Raw genomic sequence first — 19,824 nt, 5'->3', positions numbered from 1 at the left:
TCTAGAGCGCACGCCATTCCACGGCTACTTCCAGACACACAGAGAGAGAGAGAAAGAGAGAGAGAGAGAGACAACAACCTCCCTCCCTTCTGCTCTCTCTCTCTCTCACTCACACACGCTTCTCGTAAGGAAGCAGTATGAAAGCTGCCACAGTATGGGCTGAAGACCATACTGAGGACGCCCACCTCTGAAAGACACAGGCAAAACGAACACAAAGAGTTCAAGAAACAACAACAAAGAAGGCACAAACACATTTAAAGGGGGAGACAGGAGAGACAGGCTGGAAAATTGGAGGGTGGGAGCCGTGGAGACGGAGCGAGGGAAAGGAACAGCCCGTCTGTCTGTGGCGGGACAGCAGACGCCGAACGCTCGCGGACCAGACGCTCACACGCACACCATGGTGGTCCAGGCGGCCGTAACGCCCGGTAGGACCCGCAGGCTCCTGCTCAAGCTGCCGGTGGGGACGCTGAGGCGAAATAGCGAGGAGAGGGTAAGATGTGAGACATTGTGTTTCAAGGTTATCAAGGACTGTCACTTGTGTTAGTTTGTGCATGCAGAAAATGGAGATGATTAGCTGTTTTTGTCTTGACATAATGGATGTGCACCTGCATAAATCCTTTACACAGAATCTCTGTGCAGTTCTCTGTGAATTGTTGTTTTAATGAGAGGGTCACTATCATGGTTTTGGCTTTCTGAGGTCTATGACAGTTCGAATGACAGTGAAAAGTGTTGCATAATAGTGTTTGTTCACTGAAGATACAGGTTATCTACTAGACATCACTGTTATTATCCCAAAACATGCAGCAGCTTGCCCAGTTATGTGAATCATGTTAGCAGACAAAACACTCATACAGTGAGCTACACTTCACTTGACTGTCATTTAGTCATTCGTACAGATGTGCATATGTGAGTGTACACACATGGTTCTGCTTTCATTCTGTGTATTGGTGCATACATCTGTGTGTGTGTGTGTGTGTGTGTGTGTGTGTGTGTGTGTGTGTGTGTGTGTGTGTGTGTGTGTGTGTGTGTGTGTGTGTGTGATATATCAGGACACAAATGTGTATAATGACATGGGTATGACATAGGTATTACAAAAAGAGGTGACTTATGAGGACATTCCCCATGTCCCCACTTTTCAAAAGGCTTATAAATCATACAGAATGCATTTTTTTGAGAAACTGCAAATGTGCACAGTTTCCTGTGGTGGGTAGGTTTAGGGTTAGGGGTAGTGAAGGGGGATAGAAAATATGGCTTGTACAGTATAAAAACCATTACGTCTATAGAATGTTCCCACAATTCATAAAAACAAACGTGCGTGGGTGGACATTTTGGGCCATCAAAAAACTAATAATTAAATAATCATAGTGATCCATATTCTTGAAAAACTATCACAAATCTAATTTAGCATGATGATTTCAAACCTACCATGTAGTCATCATCAGACTAATCAAATGATGAATAATATATATATATATATATATATATATATATATATATATATATATATATATATATATATATATATATATATATATATATATATATATATATATATATATATATATATATATATACACTATTTAATACATAATTTAATGTGATAGACACAGACAGACATGTCTAATTATGAAAATAATAACATGAATAATAATGAATGAATTAATATTATTTGATTATATTTATATATTTAGATTATGATTATATATATTAATGCGTTAACGCATGCGATTCATTCAAAATCCATAACGCGTTAAAATAATTTAACGCATTTAATGCAAAATAATTACTGAAGCATGTAAAATGGCATCATTAACGTAATTTACATCACGCAGTTAAATGATCTTAAAAGTCCATGCTGATTGGGCTACATCAAAGATGACAGAGAGAATAGAGACTTATTCATTCCAGTGTCTGTTTCGCTTTAAAACACGAACTCTGTCATATTCCGTCATTGTACCTGAAGAGCACGAGCCCTCCCGCATCATGTATGAGCGATCTCGACGCACCTTTTTTGGAAAGACCTCTAAATTTACCTTGGAAAAAGCTAAAAAATACAGTTTTGTGAGGATCACACTTCAATCTGATGGCAAAATGGACGTGTTAAACAAGATAAATGGTGTATTTCACAATAAGTGTGCGATTAATCGTGATTAATGTGAAGTTTGATAGTGTATATATATATATATATATATATATAGATATATATATATATATATATATATATATATATATATAACATCGCATCAGCCATTTAAAATATCCTCTACTATCAAACTTCACATAATATAAAAATAACACGTACATCTCTTTATGCGGTGGTGATGTGGCCTACATTCATGGCTTTCTCATATGGCTGTTATGTGCTAATTTGAATCTAGTCCCACACTAAAATCGCAAGATATGTTTAATATTTCACAATGCAGTAGTACACAGTACTCTCTCTCTCTCTTTGCGATGAGACAGATGTGTGTAATTATAGCAGTTTGAATTATTGATTAGTGGATTTCCTCACGCATGTTACTTTTACTGCATCCCTGCGGAGTTCTCCTCCTCTTCGCTGTCTTTCTCGTTCGCTCTGTCATTCTCGGTGGCCTGAGGCTGCCGGGAGTTTTAGTGGAGAAATTGCAGACACTTAGCTCTTAACTGCATTGTGGCATGATGCCTACATGCATGTACATGCAGACTCACATGCAAATACTTACTCGAAATGCTTCTCATTCTCCATTATATCCAGCACTGTGAGAGAATGTGAATCTGTGTGTGCGTGTAACTCAGATTCACTGTGATTCTTCATTACAGTAAAAGCAGCTTTACAAAAATCTCTTTCCACCGTCAGCGAAGCTGAGCCGCCGGGCAGCAGAATCCATCCACTTAACTAATCTAACACGAATGTCGTTAGTGCACTCCACACTACTGTACCGTGACTAATGTGAGATTCTCTTGATAGCCGTTTTTAAAACTGCTCTGCATTGAATGCGAGTGCAAGCCCGTGTCAAAGAAGGATGGATACGGTAGTCAAGACTAAATCTTCTTAGTTTTGGCCGGGACCAGCTGGAAAGGAACATGCTACCATCTGAGATACTACTTTACCTGCTGAGACGAGTTAACAAAAGAGATTGGCAACTTAATCCGAAGTCCTGCTGATAGGAACGTCAGATACATGTGGGCCAAAATGTCTGTTTTTAGAAGTGCTTTTGGAAAAGATGTTGATTTTATTTTTTGTTTATTCAATCCGTCTTAAAATGAGATGAGAAAAAAAGATGAGAAAAAAAATACAGTGATGGATCAAAAAAGTTCATCAAAGTTGTCCTAAGAAGAAGGATTTTGATGAAAGGTTTTGATCCACTTCAAATGTTGACTACTTGCAAAATGAGTCGCAATGAGCAAATTTAAAAAACGAGTTATAGTCATTTTCACAATCTATTAAAAAACCTTCAGAATGATGTGTGATTTGTTGGAATCTGACAAAAAATAACCGAGCTACAACTGTTTGAAGCCGATAGAGTCAGCAAAGTCAGTTTTGAGAAAAAATCGAGTTAAGCCAGGCACACATTTAAGGACTAGCTAAAACATTCTAAGACTGTGCTCAACACAGTGATCCTTCGACTGAAGCAGATTTACATACTTACAGACAGAATTTGAACACCGTCTGTAATCGCTGACTGATCGCAATTGGCTCTGACTGGACTCGTTTGAGCGCAATCAGTCATAAGTATCAATTTACATTCATAATCGGCCTTACAATCCTTAAAGGTGATGATACACGGGGCAACTTTTTGAGCAATGTTGCCGAGCAACGTTGCTTGGGCACTTTCCCATTGAGAATGAGCAACAAATTTATATCTGGATACGTTAGATCGGTTGTGGGCAATTTTTTGAGATCCTCCAATCAGAATGTTAGCAGCCGATCACGTGACCGGTTCGGAGATTTCAGAAAAAATTCAAACAAGATGGCGGCCTCTCAGCGGCAGTGGAGCGGAGAAAAGGAGTGTGAACTTTTATCTTTTTACGCTAGTAAGTTGTCATGCGTCAACCCAAAACAGGGAATTTACCTCATATATTGCTTAAAATACCAACAACTGTCCGAAAGTAATGCGTGTATGCTGTAATGAAGCTATTGAATGATTTCAGTTAAATACTAAACTGACGGTATTTTTCAACGTCTGTAGTAGCCTAGGCTGTAGGGCGTTTGACATTTGAATAGCTTATGATGCGATCGACGCGGGTTCGAATCCACCTTTTGCCGAACTCGCTCTTCTCCCTTTTCCTGTCACAAATCAGATCGAAAGGAATTTATTTTTAATAAAAATGAAGAAAATATTTGAAAAGTTGAAATAAAGTGCCTAATAAGTGTTTATAATAAAGTATTTATTGAGTTGGCAATAGATTTGCTCCTCTCTGATTGGTTGCTACCAACTGTCTGTTTCCCTAATTAGTTGCCCTGTGTCTCATCAGGTTGCCCGTTGACGGCAACATTGCCCAGCAACATTGCTCAAAAAGTTGCCCCGTGTATCATCACCTTAAGTGTATGTGCGGCTTTAGAGTTTTCTGAATGTTCTAAAACAATATCACCTAGCAGCAATACCTTTAAAGGGTTAGTTCACCCAAAAATGAAAATGATGTCATTAATGACTCACCCTCATGTCGTTCCACACCCGTAAGACCTCCGTTCATCTTCGGAACACAGTTTAAGATATTTTAGATTTAGTCCGAGAGCTTTCTGTCCCTCCATTGAAAATGTATGTACGGTATACTGTCCATGTCCAGAAAGGTAATAAAAACATCATCAAAGTAATCCATGTGACATCAGTGGGTTAGTTAGAATTTGTTGAAGCATTGAAAATACATTTTGGTCCAAAAATAACAAAAACTACAACTTTATTCAGCATTGTCTTCTCTTCTGGAATCCATTGAATTGATTTCATTGAATCCTTTCATCTGTCGGCGTTGGTAATTCCCTTTTACGTCGCCGTGGTTGTTTTTGGTGATTAGGACATCCGCGACATGCACACTTACGCACCATTTTAAAAAATATAGCAATACCAAAATACAAACAATGTAGAATAGCTTGAATACAGTGTGCGTCTCCCTCAGACTGTAAACGAAGCTCTGGCGCACCAGATAACACATCAGCAGCGTCACTGCGGAGTCGTGAACGCGAATTGACAACAGGCCCGGAAGAGAATACAATGCTGAATAAAGTCGTAGTTTTTGTTATTTTTGGACCAAAATGTATTTTCGATGCCACAAAAAATTCTGACTAACCCTCTGATGTCACATGGACTACTTTGATGATGTTTTTATACCTTTCTGGACATGGACAGTATACCGTACATACATTTTCAATGGAGGGACAGAAAGCTGTCGGACTAAATCTAAAATACCTTAAACTGTGTTCCGAAGATGAACGGAGGTCTTACGGGTGTGAAACGACATGAGGGTGAGTCAATAACGACATAATTTTCATTTTTGGGTGCACTAACCCTTTAACATCCCTGTTAAAGGGCCGTTCACATATTGCGTCTAAAAACATGTAGAAAGCGTGGGCGCGCCGCTTTCTCCTTCTTTTCAAAGTGCTTGCGCTACCATGGTGTCTGTCGTTGCGAGAACTGCGCTCTCCACAACGACGAGGAAGTTTCAGCAAAGGATTAATTGATTTCTAGCCCTTGCATTAGCTTTACTACTAGATATATTTATGGAGATGAGATATAAAATCCTGCCCTGCACAGCTATGATCAGCTGTTTGGCTGAGCTTTCGATGTTTTGTTACGGAAAGGCAGAAGCGGATCGGTTGGTTCTTGTCACATGACCTGCGGTGTGCTTGCGGCATTCTGAGAAGTTAAGTATTTTTCATCTCGATGCGCCTGGAAAATGCACCGCATGCTCGTCGCGACCGCGTCGCTTCCATTATGAGCGAAAACAAATCTGAGTGCGCAAGAGACGCGATATGTGAACGGCCGCTAATAAGACCTAATTTGGCACAAACCTCATCAAAACCAAATATAGGAAAATATATATTCAACTTTTTTTCAATATTTTGAAGTACTGTAATACTGTTTATATGTGTATATCCAGATTGCTCGTTGTCTGAGGCGTCTTTGTGCGCGCGCTTCGGATCTGTCAGTCAGGGCGAGTAAGATCGTTTTGTTTACATCAGCATGAGTTTTGAAAATCACATTTCATTGGTTCAGACTAATGCTATCAAAAATTGACTATGAATATTCACAAAGTTGGAATGCTGTGCTTTAAAACATTTTTTGTTTTTGTTTTTCTTGGGTGGGATTTTTCTCAGTGCTTTTTATTGGCAAAGTGTAGACGAAATTGTTTGAGGGAGAGAGATGGGGAATGGGGTTGGGACTTTGAACTCCCACTTTCTCTCCCAGTTCTCCAGCTGTCTGTTGCAAAAAGGCATGTTTAATCTATCATATGTCCATATGGGTCATAACCAGGGTGCAGATGTCTACCATCCTGTTTAACCATCAATTATGAGCTGTCAATCAGAGGGCCACCGAGGAAGCGTAATGGTTCATTCAACTAAAATCACTCCAGCTGATGAGTTGAATTATATGTAGCTGCCAATCATCCAAAAACTGTTCACTTTTAGACTAATGAAATGATGTTCACTCACATTTTCATGGTTTTGCCATGTGTTTTCATTAGAACGTGTCTTTGAGCTGTCCAGTACCTTTAAGAGGCAGCGCTGGTCTTAATATAGGGCTGTGTTGTGTGTCTGTCTCACTGGGTTGCGTTGATTGGCTCTTTTGAAACACGGTTATAATTTACGGATTTCCTGTGAGGACGGCAGACAAGGTTTTTTGGGAGGGACGGCAGTGGTTGATAAGGCATAACCATTGCTATTAGCAGACAAAGCAATTTAATCAAAAGAACAAGAGCTTCATTCTCCTTCTCTGATTACCAGGCTTCTCAAACTCCCCTCCTTCCCCTCATTGTTTTTTCTTCTTCCCCTTTTCTTTTGTTTTTGTGCTCTGCCATCTCTCATTTTCATCTGTTTGAGTGATTTTGACTCACAGCTCCCATAGACAGCAGACATACACCACAGGATAATCACAGAGCGTGAGAGACTTTGTCAGAAAGACCAAGTTGTTTTGAATCTCACAAAAATAGTCCATGTTTACTCCAAAATCAACTAAGAAAAAGCGATTATATTATTATTATTTTACAGTTATTTTCATGACATTTAATGCACATTTTCTCCCAAATTCTCATTACTACCTGATGAAATACAGTATATAAACTACCTTTAGGAATCCCCAGGAATCCATGGACTCTTGGTTGAAAACCCTGGCTGTAATGCAATGTTTTTTTTATCATAATTTCTTTTTAGTTGTGCTGTGCTGCTTAATATTTTTGTGGAAACTGTGATACATTTTTTTCAGGATTATTTGATAATTAGAAAGTTCAAAAGAACAGCATTTATTTGAAACAAAAATCTTTTGTAACGTTATAAATGTCTTTACTGTCACTTTTGATCAATTTAGTGCAGCCATGCTGAATAAAAGTATTAATATCATTTAATTAAAAAAAAAAAATCTTAATGATCCAAAACTTAGAATATAATTTAAATTTAAAATATAATTCTAAATTCATTATATATTTATATATAATATATATAATGAATTTAGAATTATATTTTAAATTTAAATTATATTCTAAGTTTTTGGATCATTAAGATATTTGGTCAAGTCATGCACAAGTTGATATATATAATTCTATTTCATAATTATAATTACATTTAAATTATATTCTAAGTTTTTGGATCATATATAATATAAAAAAAGTTATAAAAATAATACTAAAATATACTGTTTTGCATTGCAGTAATGATAATAAGATTTTTTGCATTACATTAATAAGAGTTGAAGGGTAAATGCATTTAAGTGTCATGAAAATAATGTCACAATGCAAAAAAATGGTAATGGTCTATAAACGGTCCTCATTTTCTTTAAGCCAGATATTACTTATTTCTTTTGGTTTGAGGGTGAAATATCACCTGGACATGTCCTTGATGTGTTTCATCCTTCACAACTCAATGATTAGCCTCCTAATAACTTGTGCATAACTTGATTTGAGTGTACATCTGTGTGCGTTTGTGTATGTGAGATGTTTCTTCACAGAAGGTTAATGTAATCATGTAGCTGGAGGGCTATCCATAAGAGTAAAATCTTTACGCTTGTTGGACATTTGTGATGTTCTGCTTCATTAGATTGAGACAATAAAGGAGGCCTTGTCTCTCCCTCTACCCTCTACTCATCTTTCGTTTCTGCACACCTCCTTCATCTGCCCTACTCTCTTACTTACCCACATAATTCTGTCATTCATTTACCTTTTCTTGCTCTTCTGTTCTATTTCCTGTCCTTTCAGCTTCCCACTTCCTTCTCCTCCCTCTTCTCCTCCTCCTCATTTCCTCTTTTTGAATTTTTTTTTAGGTCGTGTTACAAATTGATCTCGGCTTGTTCTTCTGCTGTAATATGGTGTGACCAGTTTCAGGTTTCGAAGCCAGATTTTCAATCCAGTGCTCTTAGCGAAACAACAGTAGCATTTTGGCTGTGGAAAACTGTTTCTTTCTACCTCCATGTTTAGTTGGCTGCCGGGGTTCTCCTTGGAGACCCTTTGTTGCATTGGGTGGAATCACTCCTCTCTCTCTCTCTCTGTGTGTGTGCGTGTCTTTAATTGGGTCTTGTTTTGTGTGCTCCATAGAGTTTGTCTCTGGGCAGTGTGCTAACTCTCGACTGCTTGGCTAAAGCAGAGTGCTAATTGAAGCTTGTTAAATTTAACCGTTCTGTTGCCTCCTATTAGGAAGCAGGTCAGGCATGATGCAGACAAAATGTGGATTAATATGCAAGTATGTGCTTGAGCTTGTGCAATGTCAGCTGTTCTTTAAAATGCTCAGAATTAACACATTTACAGTTGCTAATGCATTTGTTCCATGTCTTAAATCAAGACTGTGTAAGAAGTTTGTGTGTTGCCTTTATATATTATTTGTATTGCCTTTATTCATTAAAAGGTTAGTTCACTCAAAAATTAAATTTCTGTCATTAATTACTCACCCTCATGTCGTTCCAAACCTGTAAGACCTTCGTTCATCTTAGGAACACAAATTAAGATATTTTTTGATGAAATCTGAGAGTTTTTTTTTTTTAGTTTTTTTTTTTTTTTTAAATCTCCCATAGAAAGCAATGACTTTACCGCATTCAAGGTCCAGAGGAGTACTAAAGACAGTTAAAATTGTCAACTTCAACACAGTGGTTCAACCTTAATGTAATGGAGCAACGAGAATATTTTTTGTGTGCAAAAAATACAAAAATACAAAAACAAAAATAACGACTTTATTCAATAATTTCGTCTCTCCCCCGTCAGTCTCCTACGCAGTTGACCCCTGTGAATGCAGTTCAGCACGTCCGCGTATATGTCCGAACACTTGCTCCGTATTGGCACAAAAAGTATTCTCATCGCTTCATAACATTAAGGTTGAATCACTGTAGTCACATTGACTATTTTAACGATGTGTTTACTACTTTTCTGGACCTTGAATGTGGTAATTTCGTTGCTTTCTAAAAAAAAAAAACTCTCAGATTGCATCAAAAATATCTTTCTTTGTGTTCTGAAGATGAACGAAGGTCTTACAGGTTTGGAACGACATGAGGGTGAGTAATTAATGACAGAATTTTCATTTTTTAAGTCCAGAATCTGTGCAAGTACTTGAACGCAGATGCTTCATGCTATTGCTATACATTTCATGCATTGTTGAATTTCTAAATGTTTCTTACTGGAAATTACCTTTAACTGCCTCAGGTGAAATACTGTCATGGTATGTACACTTTGAAGAGAATCTTGCTGATCAAGTTAAAGTTAGCTAAACTGTCAATTTTCTTATACCTAGCTACCATAATAATAGCATAATCTGGTTTGATGGCACATTTGAAGGAAACTTATTACTCTGTGAGTTTTGTTTCTTGCTGAAAGAAAAAAAAAAAAAATCTCCCAGCCTAAGATTATTTGCTGGACCAAGCTGTTCTGTTGGCTGGTTTTAGAGGGATTTTGGGTGATTTTCAGCTGAAGATCAGCTTGGCCAAATTGGGAGGCCAGTTTAAATCAGGTAAGACCAGCAAACCAGCTTATGCTAGTTCAAAGTTGACATGAAAGTGCAAATTCACCTGATTTATTTTCTAAATGCATCTTATTGATCTTATTTTGAATGTTTAATTTCTTAAACATTTTTGTTTATTTTTTTAGTCTAAAGTCTCTGTGATGCTACTTACATTAAATTATGACTTTAAGCAAGTTTTTTTATTTCTCAGCAGAGTTACCAACATAATTAAAGCATCAGTATCTTCATATTTACATAGAGTATGTTTATGGCCTCTGGCAGAGTTGATGATTCTGTCCAAGTAAACATCAAAATATATTTTACTAATGACACCTAGATGATAAATTGATCATTTAGAACTATGTCACATCATCATGTACAAGCTTTTTCACTTGGATCCTCAAGAAATCCAGACACAGGCACAAACGCACCAAGCCGCCACTATCACTTTTATTGTCTTCCTCTACATTTAGATATCCCCTCAAGCTCAAGCTGATCTTTGGAGGGAAAAACATCCCATAACACACACACACACACTCATGCCCACACACACACATGTATCCCTCACAGACTTCATCATGTGAATGCTGCAATATCAGCTGCCCTAGAGCAGCCTGAGGAATAGAAATGAATTCCTCTTTGCACATACATACACACACACATACACACTTCCTCATATCAGTGGAAGATATCAAGTGTGTTCTGACTGCTTTGAATCACCTAATATATGTTAGAAAGGAATGTAGCTCAGCCATACACACACACACACACACACACACACACACAATCTCTTGCATGTCTGAGAAAATAAAACTTCTTTAAATGACTCCAACCTCTGTGTGAACTTGACGTCTACTGGTTTCAATTAAATCTCATGTTCTGTTCCCAGAAATACCCGTGCATGGTCCCAGGGTCAGTTGGGGTCACATTCGACAGGATGCATCACCCCCCAAAATGTCCCAAAAGTTCCTTAGACATGAACAAGTACAGAGCTTTGTGCTAAAAATAAGAGTAGAGAATGGATCATTTCACATGCACTGGAACAGGCCTGTCATACAGCATTATACACAACCACACATACATTTTGACTCATCTTTCTCTCTCAATAGTCTATTCATGTCATTCTGGGGGTGTGTGGTGGTGCGCCTGGGTGTTTAGGGAGGAAATGCATGTGTTTTCTGCTGGTGGCCTTGGATTGGAGTTACACCAGGCTTAATTCTACCGGCTCAGCGCGCATGTGTGTGTGTGCGGCTGCCTCCTCTGCGCTCTCGTGGGTTTGCACTATTATATTATAATCCTCATAAATATTTATGCTCACAGAAAGATTCAGGAGCAAACACTTATTAGCCTATATGCAGAATGAAGTAGGTCAGCGTGCACGTGCACTCTCACATACATATATGCTAGTGCACATAAACTTCAAACAGCTCTGGTGCTCTGAGACAGCAAGTCTCCCCCCCCACTCTCTCTTTTACAACTCTGTTCCTCTTTTTTACTTCTGTCACATGGTACTGAAGATGCCAGAGTTCTTTTGTGTATGTGTGTGTGTGTGCACGCATTTTTGTGATTTATGAGGACACAAATTTGTATAGTGACATGGGTATTACACTGGTATTACGACGTAAACATGAAATATGAGGACATTTCATGACTCATATTTAAAATAGCTTTAAAAACATACTAAACATACTGAATGTTTTATAAAAAAAATCTAAAAATGCAGAATGTTTTCTGTGATGTGTAGGTTTAGAAGTAGGGGTAGTGTAGGGGGATAGAATGTACAGTTTGTACAGTATAAAAACCATTACACCTATGAAATGTCCTCACTAAGATAGCAAAAAAACCTGTTTGTGTGTGTGTGCGTGCAAGCATTGCGTAAAATTACTGAATACTCTAGCATTTCCCTGGGTTTCAGAATATAGACTGTGTACACACACAAGTTTGAGAACTACCTCCCTTTCTAAATATTTGATCCTCTTTCTTCACACAAAAGCAACTCACACATGTTCACACATCTAAATGACAGCAGATGACATCCTCACCCCCAGGAAGAAGCACCTGGCGACTCATAAAGTCAAAAGAATCCAGGAACATGAATTCTGAACACAGAAGGAAACAAAGAACGCTGCATTTTTTCACAATTAAAGACATCATGCTGCTTTATTGTTGGACAACTTGTTTTTTTGTTTTTTTTTATGCCCTCATTTCCTCTAAAGAAAAAACACATGACTTCCATGTGCAACTTTCACAACATCACACAAATCTGTTTTTGTTTTTTGGAACATTTCATATTCCAATGTATCAGTCCAATTTTTTTTTTTCTTTTTTTTTGCACTTACCCAGAGCACTCTAGCAACCACATGGGCAAATGCTACTCATTTTCTCATTTTCATCTTGGTGTGCTTTTTTGGCACCATTTCACAGAAGAACCATATAGATTTGACATAAAAAATAAATTGTTGTTCACTTGTTTTCTCAATGTTTCACATGTGATCATTTCAAACCTGAAACGCAATAATTTTCATTAAAAAAAAAAATAAAATTTAAATGTGAAAGTCATGTGTTTTCTCAAAGGATGTTTTTTTATTCACATTGAACAGAATTCAAGGAGAAACATCTGCATTTTGTAACAGGTCATTAAACATTCAGTCAAAGCTATTGAGACGGTTCTTAGGAATTCTCTCTCTCTCTCTCTCTCTCTCTCTCTCTCTCTCTCTCTCCCGCATGCACCTCCATGAATACTCTCACATTTATGCTTTACTGTAGTACTATCACACTTCCCATCGGGTTTATTGTGCACAAATCAATATGCATTGAGCCACGTAATGGTAGGACAGTAGCATGAATGAGTTCTTGTAATTCTTTACTCTGTCTTGGTTCTATAGGCCTATATTTGCCCTTCAGTACCACAGCAGTATGACAAATAGAAGCGCATGTGCTTCTGTGCTCATTCATTAGACTCCAGCTGTCAGTGACTGTAAGTGAATGAGGTTTGGTGTCACACAGTGTCATTACACTCTCTGTAATCATAAGAATTTACTATTGTAAATCCAACAAGTGCATTTCTCTCCCTGCACCACAGAAATGTGTCAACTAGTCTTTGTGTTGCCTTGTAAATCATTACAGAGTATCACCATGGTATCTATATACCTTTTATTTAGTTTTTATTGCTATTTTATTTTGGTTACATTGATGTCTAATACCAAGTTATGTTAAATTATGTTTGTTTGGTCTTTTAGCTGAAACCATGATTACCATGGTAACTCTTTCTAAGGGATCACAAAACAGTCATGTTGATTATTAAATTTAATTCCCAATTTTATCTAGTCAGGTATTGTTTTTCTTCATCATGGATACTGATGTGTGCAAGTTTAATCATATGCTATCCCATCAATATGAAAATCCCATTAATCTCTTTTAAGACAGGAGGTGATTTTAATCAAGATCGGAGGGTTTGCTTACGCTGTTGTTGTGCTATTGACCAAGGCTTTCTGTTCAATTACAGAAAGAAAAATGTGCAGTGTTCAAATAAGAGGCGATGTAAATCACTGCATCTGGTGTTTAGTCAGAGTGCAAGAGTTAGCAACCCGGACTATCCTGCCCCCCTCACCCAGACTATCCTGCCCCCCTCACCAGGACTATTCTGCCCCCCTCACCCGGACTATCCTTCTCCCCTCACCTGGACTATCCTGCCACCCTCACCCGGACTATCCTGCCCCCCTAACCCGGACTATCCTGCCCCCCTCACCTGGACTATCCTGCCCCCCTCACCTGGACTATCCTGCCCCCCTCACCTGGACTATCCTGCTCCCCTCACCTGGACTATCCTGCCCCCTCACCCAGACTATCCTGCCCCCCTCACCCGGAATATCCTGCTCCCCTCGCCTGTACTATCCTGCTCCCTTCACCTGTACTAACCTGCCCCCCTAACCCGGACTATCCTTCCCCCCTCACCTGGACTTTCCTGCCACCCTCACCTGGACTATCCTGCCCCCCTCACTCAGACTATCCTGCCCCCCTCACCCGGACTATCCTGCCCCCCTCACCCGGACTATCCTGCTCCCTTCACCTGTACTAACCTGCCCCCCTCACCTGGACTATCCTGCTTCCCTCACCTGGACTATCCTGTCCCCCTCACCCGGACTATCCTGCCCCCCTCACCCGGACTATCCTGCTCCCCTCACCTGTACTAACCTGCCCCCCTCATCCGGACTATCCTGCTCCCCTCACCTGGACTATCCTGCCCCCCTCACCCGGACTATCCTGCTCCCCTCACCTGTACTAACCTGCCCCCCTCATCCGGACTATCCTGCTCCCCTCACCTGGACTACCCTGCCCCCCTCACCCGGACTATCCTGCCCTCCTCACCCAAAATGGATTTTAATGATGAAATAGAATAGACTATTTTAAAATCTCAATTGCCTATGCATATGCGTTCTTGCATTAATATGAGGCTACTAAAGCAACATTTTAGTTTAGGACAGGTTGTTTTGCAAAGTCACATTTTTTTTGGTTCATTAGACACATTAACCAGTGAACTTGCATTATGTCATCGCCCTCTTTCTTATTTCACACGCCTCCTCTTAAGTGCTTTGCTGACGTTGGCTCTGCTAACTACTGTCAAAAAGTGTATGAATTGTTAAGGACAGTTTTTGAACTATGTTTTGGGTAGTGGGAGGGGTTTGGAAGGTAAATGTTTGTCAGTTAGATTAGTTTAGTGACTGGATCTGGATAGGGCACGCAGTGCCCTGAGAACATTGGCACAAACGGCATGTCCCACTCCAAACCTTTGGAATCTGGACGTCATCCCAACTGTTTATGGAAAAACTAGTTTTCAACTCCCATGAGTTGTTCTGTCTACTGCCCTACCACACTGGGAAAGCTGAGACACACATATCGGGTATCTCTTCAGTGGCCCGGGGTCGATGAACCTGAGCAGGATCTGTCCTGCTGGGAGGGACGACTGTCCTTCACTCTGCCCTAGATGGGCGTCTCAGAGCATCGTGCGAGCTTAAACGCCCCTTAATGCCCTGCTCTGGGACTGTTGCTTTAAAACAAACAAACAAGAAGGGGAGAGGGAGAGAGAAGGAGAGGGAGAACGACAAAGAAAGGGAGAGAGGGACCAATAGTGCTCTATATGTGGGAATGTTTGTGTTGGGCGAACCAAGAGCTGTTATTCTGGGAATTTGTCCTGCAGTGGAGAGAGAGACCAGTGAGACCGAATTCATTTCCAAGACGAGATCTGAGTCACACAGAAGTCACAATCTCAGTCTCCCATGGGGCATTTTTAAGGATTAAAGGAAGAAGGGATGAGAAAATGAAAGAGGAGAACACAAAAAGGAGACCAGCATTACCTGGGGACTTGTTCTCCCACACACACCTGTGCTGAGAAGGGATTATTTGACCACACACCTGTGTACCTGTGTGTTTGTCATCATGGAGGCGATGCTCATGAGTCTTGGAGAGAGTGTGTGTGTGAGACACAGTGCATTATGGGATGTGACCTCGGCCACCCTCAGAAGATTGAGGCATACTCATCTCAGAGCTCCTGATGTCCTGGTCCGTGCCGTCTATCAGGTATGAACAGCAGGCTAGTGTGCCAGTGTGTATGTTAGTGTGTGTGTGTGCTTGGTCACTTTCAGTATGGCAATAATCCGTAGATGATTACCACCTCCTTAAGAAACTAAAAGTGTGAAGTATAAATATTTATATATTTATATATCAATTTATATTTATTTATAACTGTAGCTAATACTTAGGGTTAGTGATTTGAATAAACCCCTAACCCCTTCTTTCACATGGTACTCGTCTCTGACTGAGAATTTCACCTTGCAGAAAGTAAAATGGGTGAAAGGGAGACTTAACCATATCTAGTGACCAGAATATCATAGAAACTTAAGGACTGGCTCATCTGACCCACAGCTCCTTAAAGGGTTAGTTCACCCAAAAATAAAAATTAACCCTAATGTTATGAAGCGACAAGAATACTTTTTGAGTGTAAAAGCAAAACAAAAATAATGACTTTATTCAACAATTTTTCCTCTTTTCTGTCAGGCTGTTACGCATTTAGCAGAGCTTCCACGTTTACGTCCGAACGCCGACTCATTATTGGCCGGCTCCTGCGTCAGCATCACACGCGAGCACAGCCTCGGCCAATACTGAGCCCCTGTTCGGACATAAACACGGAAGCTGTGCCAACTGCGCAACATTTTAGAAAAAATTGTTGAATAAAGTCATTATTTTTTGTTTTTGCGCACAAAAAGTATTCTCGTCGCTTCATAAAATTAAAGTTGAACCACTGCAGTCATGTTGACTTTTTTAACAATGTCTTTAGTACCTTTCTGGACCTTGAGAGTGGTGGTTAAATTGCTGTCTATGGACGAGTCTTATACCTCACGGCTTTCATCAAAAATATCTTAATTTGTGTTCCGAAGATGAACAAAGGTCTTACGGGTGTGGAACGACATGAGGGTGAGTAATTAATGACAGAAATTAAATTTTTGAGTGAACTAACCCTTTAATAACTGTGTAGCAACACCCTAGTAACTATCCACAACACCCTAGCATCATGCTGATGAGTTTTGCATGGACAAGCATTACTTACATTTTGCACAGAAAATGTAAAACTCTAGAAGTTTTGGCACCTTGTTTAAATTCATTACTCAGGACATTGTATGCGCTATAAAGGGCATTAGTGTTGCTATGATGGTTTCTAAGGGCTTGAGTCACCCACTGTCTCACGGTCATGAAAACAGCTCTCCGCAGGAGTCTACGGTTCCATCTATCTGTATGTGAGTGTGTGTGTGAGTGAGAGAGATCAGTATTCAGGCTGTGTCTCTCCTCTACCTTCCTACTGTGTGAACAGGACAGACCAAACCAGACGGAAGCAGACAAATCTCAGAGTTTTCCATCTCGCTGTGACATACCTGAATAAATGATAGCAAAAGTGTTTGTCTGTTCCAGGGTTGATGTATGACAGGCTGCTGCTATAGTAACAGAGCCTACAAAATGAACAAACCAGACAGACAGTGTGCTTTGCATCTGTCCCATGTTGTTTTATAACCAAATACTTTGGAGTTCAATGTAAATGCCATAATATATGAATAATATATAGTAGTATAGTCCAATCTATCTATTTATCTATCTATCTATCTATCTATCTATCTATCTATCTATCTATCTATCTATCTATCTATCTATCTATCTATCTATCTATCTATCTATCTATCTATCTATCTATCTATCTATCATCTAACTATATTATAATATATTTTATATATATATATATTTTATATATATATATTTTATATATATATATATATATATATATATATATATATATATATATATATATATATATATATATATATATATAAAACCTAGTTCGTATGTATGAGAAGAAGGAGGCGGGAACCGGAAAACGTTTAACAAAACTTTAATTCCAAAATAAACAAAGAACAAAATGAAAGTAATGCCACACAGACATAATAAAATAATATCCAGGCCTGGTCCTATCTCGTCCTTCACTGTCGTCGCTCCTCCTTTTATGCTCCCGGAGCTCCTCCGTGAGAGACTCAAGGCCGGTGCACCTCCCAGGTGGAGCTCGTTAATTCTCGCGCCACCAGCCTCGTGCTGTTCCCTCATGGCTCTCGCCCACCCTGGTCGCCACATACCCCCATCACCCCTTGCAGGCAGGGAGTACTCCCTTGCGGCCGGCGATGGCTCCTCCGGTTGAGGGCAGCCGGCAGCGAGTCCCTTCATGGCGGACAGTAGCAGGCTCCGGCCCACGGCGGATGACGACACTCCTCCGCTCCCCCCAGAAGCACGGCATCCGGGTCTCCGTCCCACCTTTCACAAGGCTCCAGTACCACCGCCTCGGGCAGCCTCTCGTGGTCTTCACTCCCGTGCTGCCCGAACTCTGCAGCACCGTGATCCCCCTCAGCAGTGAGGGCTCTCCGACAGCATGTCCCTCCTTCCTCCCGGGTTTCGGCACCAATGTAACGTAGTTCGTATGTACGGGAAGAAGGAGGCGGGAACCGGCAAACATTCAACATAACTATAATACCAAAATAATACCAACCCTCGCGGACGTCTGCCGGCCACACAAACATAATAAAACATCAAATCATATCCAGGCCTGGTCCTCTCTCGTCCGACTCAAGGCTGGTGCGCCTCCCAGGTGGAGCTTGTTAACTCTCGCACCACCAGCCTCTCACCGTTCCCTCATGGCTCTCGCCCGCCCTAGTGGCCACAATATATATATGTATATGTATATATATATATATATATATATATATATATATATATATATATATATATATATATATATATATATATATATATATATATATATATGTATGTGTACATTCAGATGTAAAGCCAAGTGAATTCTGACCCTCTTCATGTTAGGCTCGATCATAGAAATGACCACTTGAATCTCAAGATTACAAAAAGAAACAACAGCCCTGTATAACCTATGAGGTAATCTCACAGAGACCACCCAAAATGACCTTTGAGTTTCGCCAGAGGGTGTTTTCTGTGTCTACTGTGTAATTCATGGCGTTATTGTCTATAAAATTACACATACACATGCATTGTGACGATAATGGCTTTAGCATAGCTAGTTAATATGATGAACATACATTGTGGCACATTCAGGAGATGAGGAGGGGCTTCCTAATGCATTCTTTCCACATCTATACACACTTACACTTTCCTTGCAGGCAGCAGTGTTTGATTCAGCAGGTATTTCCTTGGGAGACCCCTTCACCCTCCTTTCCCCTTTTCCTTTCATTCTACAAGCCAGAAAAACAAGTCTCTCTCCATCTCTCTCTCTCTCTTCTTTTTAAACCCCAGCACAGTCCGTCAGGCTCAGTGAAGGCATTATCCTTTTTTCTCCTGCATCGTAATACACATCCATAGAGCTGCTTTTGTTCCATTTAAGCTGCTAATTGTGTGTCTCTCAGAGGGTGTGTGAGAGAACGAGTGAATGTGAGCGAGACTGTCAAGGTTAGTTTAGTGCTCAGAATATAGTAAATGGTTTAGTTGTGTTTTTACATTCTGCTCTGATAAATAGACAACTGACAGTGTGAATGTCCTCACTTTTACTGACCCACATATTTTGATTTACAGTAGATATAGATAAAAAAAAGTGACAAGTTAATAGAGCGTCAACAAACTAGTTGTTTATGTTTACATTTAATCATGCAAAACTAGCCTCCATTATGTTAGCTAAGGTGTTAAAAGTGGTTGCTATCACATTGCTAGATGGGTGGTTGTTCAGTGATAGTATCAGATGTCAATACCATTGTTATTTACCATAGTACTGAAATATTTATTTTAGGCTACTTTGAGGTAGATTTAAAATTACTATGGTACAACTATTGGAATTATGGATATGTAACTACCTTGGTATTTTACTCATGTATTTTTGAAGTTACTAATACCATGGTGCATTAATTTCTCTTCTATGATAAAAAAGTACCATAGTCTTCCCATCTGATAATATCGCTGTTCCATGGTATTGGAAGTACCATGTAAGTTTAATGTTGAATATGATAATCATTCAGTAGCATGGTATACAGTGTATCCATTTTACCAGGAGCCAGTGTTATTTTATATATTTTGAATAGTATGGGTAACCAAACAGTTGATGGGCCCCATTGACTTATATAGTATGCGGTGGGAAAAATACTATGGAAGTCAATGGGGCCCAA

The 19,824-nt window shown here is 39.6% G+C and overlaps 1 protein-coding gene across 7 annotated transcripts in view; it reads left to right on the top strand.

Annotated features, from left to right (window-relative positions):
- frmd4a (FERM domain containing 4A) overlaps positions 1–19,824 on the top strand; it is a 107,541-nt gene that overhangs the window by 10,199 nt on the left and 77,518 nt on the right. For 2 of the 7 annotated variants that reach the window (XM_067390010.1, XM_067390009.1), the window contains exon 1: positions 178–490. The exons of 1 other annotated variant lie outside the window; for it this stretch is intronic. In XM_067390010.1, coding sequence (XP_067246111.1) covers positions 398–490 — 93 coding nt within the window. In that variant the 5' untranslated portion in view covers positions 178–397. Of the gene's footprint in view, positions 1–177; positions 491–15,218; positions 15,686–19,824 lie in introns of those variants that run through there. 4 more of the 7 variants (XM_067390007.1, XM_067390005.1, XM_067390006.1 and 1 more) reach the window with 4 other exon arrangements.

Source organism: Chanodichthys erythropterus, chromosome 7 (assembly GCF_024489055.1).
Source record: "Chanodichthys erythropterus isolate Z2021 chromosome 7, ASM2448905v1, whole genome shotgun sequence".
Taxonomy (NCBI): Eukaryota; Metazoa; Chordata; class Actinopteri; order Cypriniformes; family Xenocyprididae; genus Chanodichthys; species Chanodichthys erythropterus.
The sequence above is the reverse complement of the archived record's forward strand: the minus strand, read 5'-3'. Positions and strand labels throughout refer to the sequence as shown.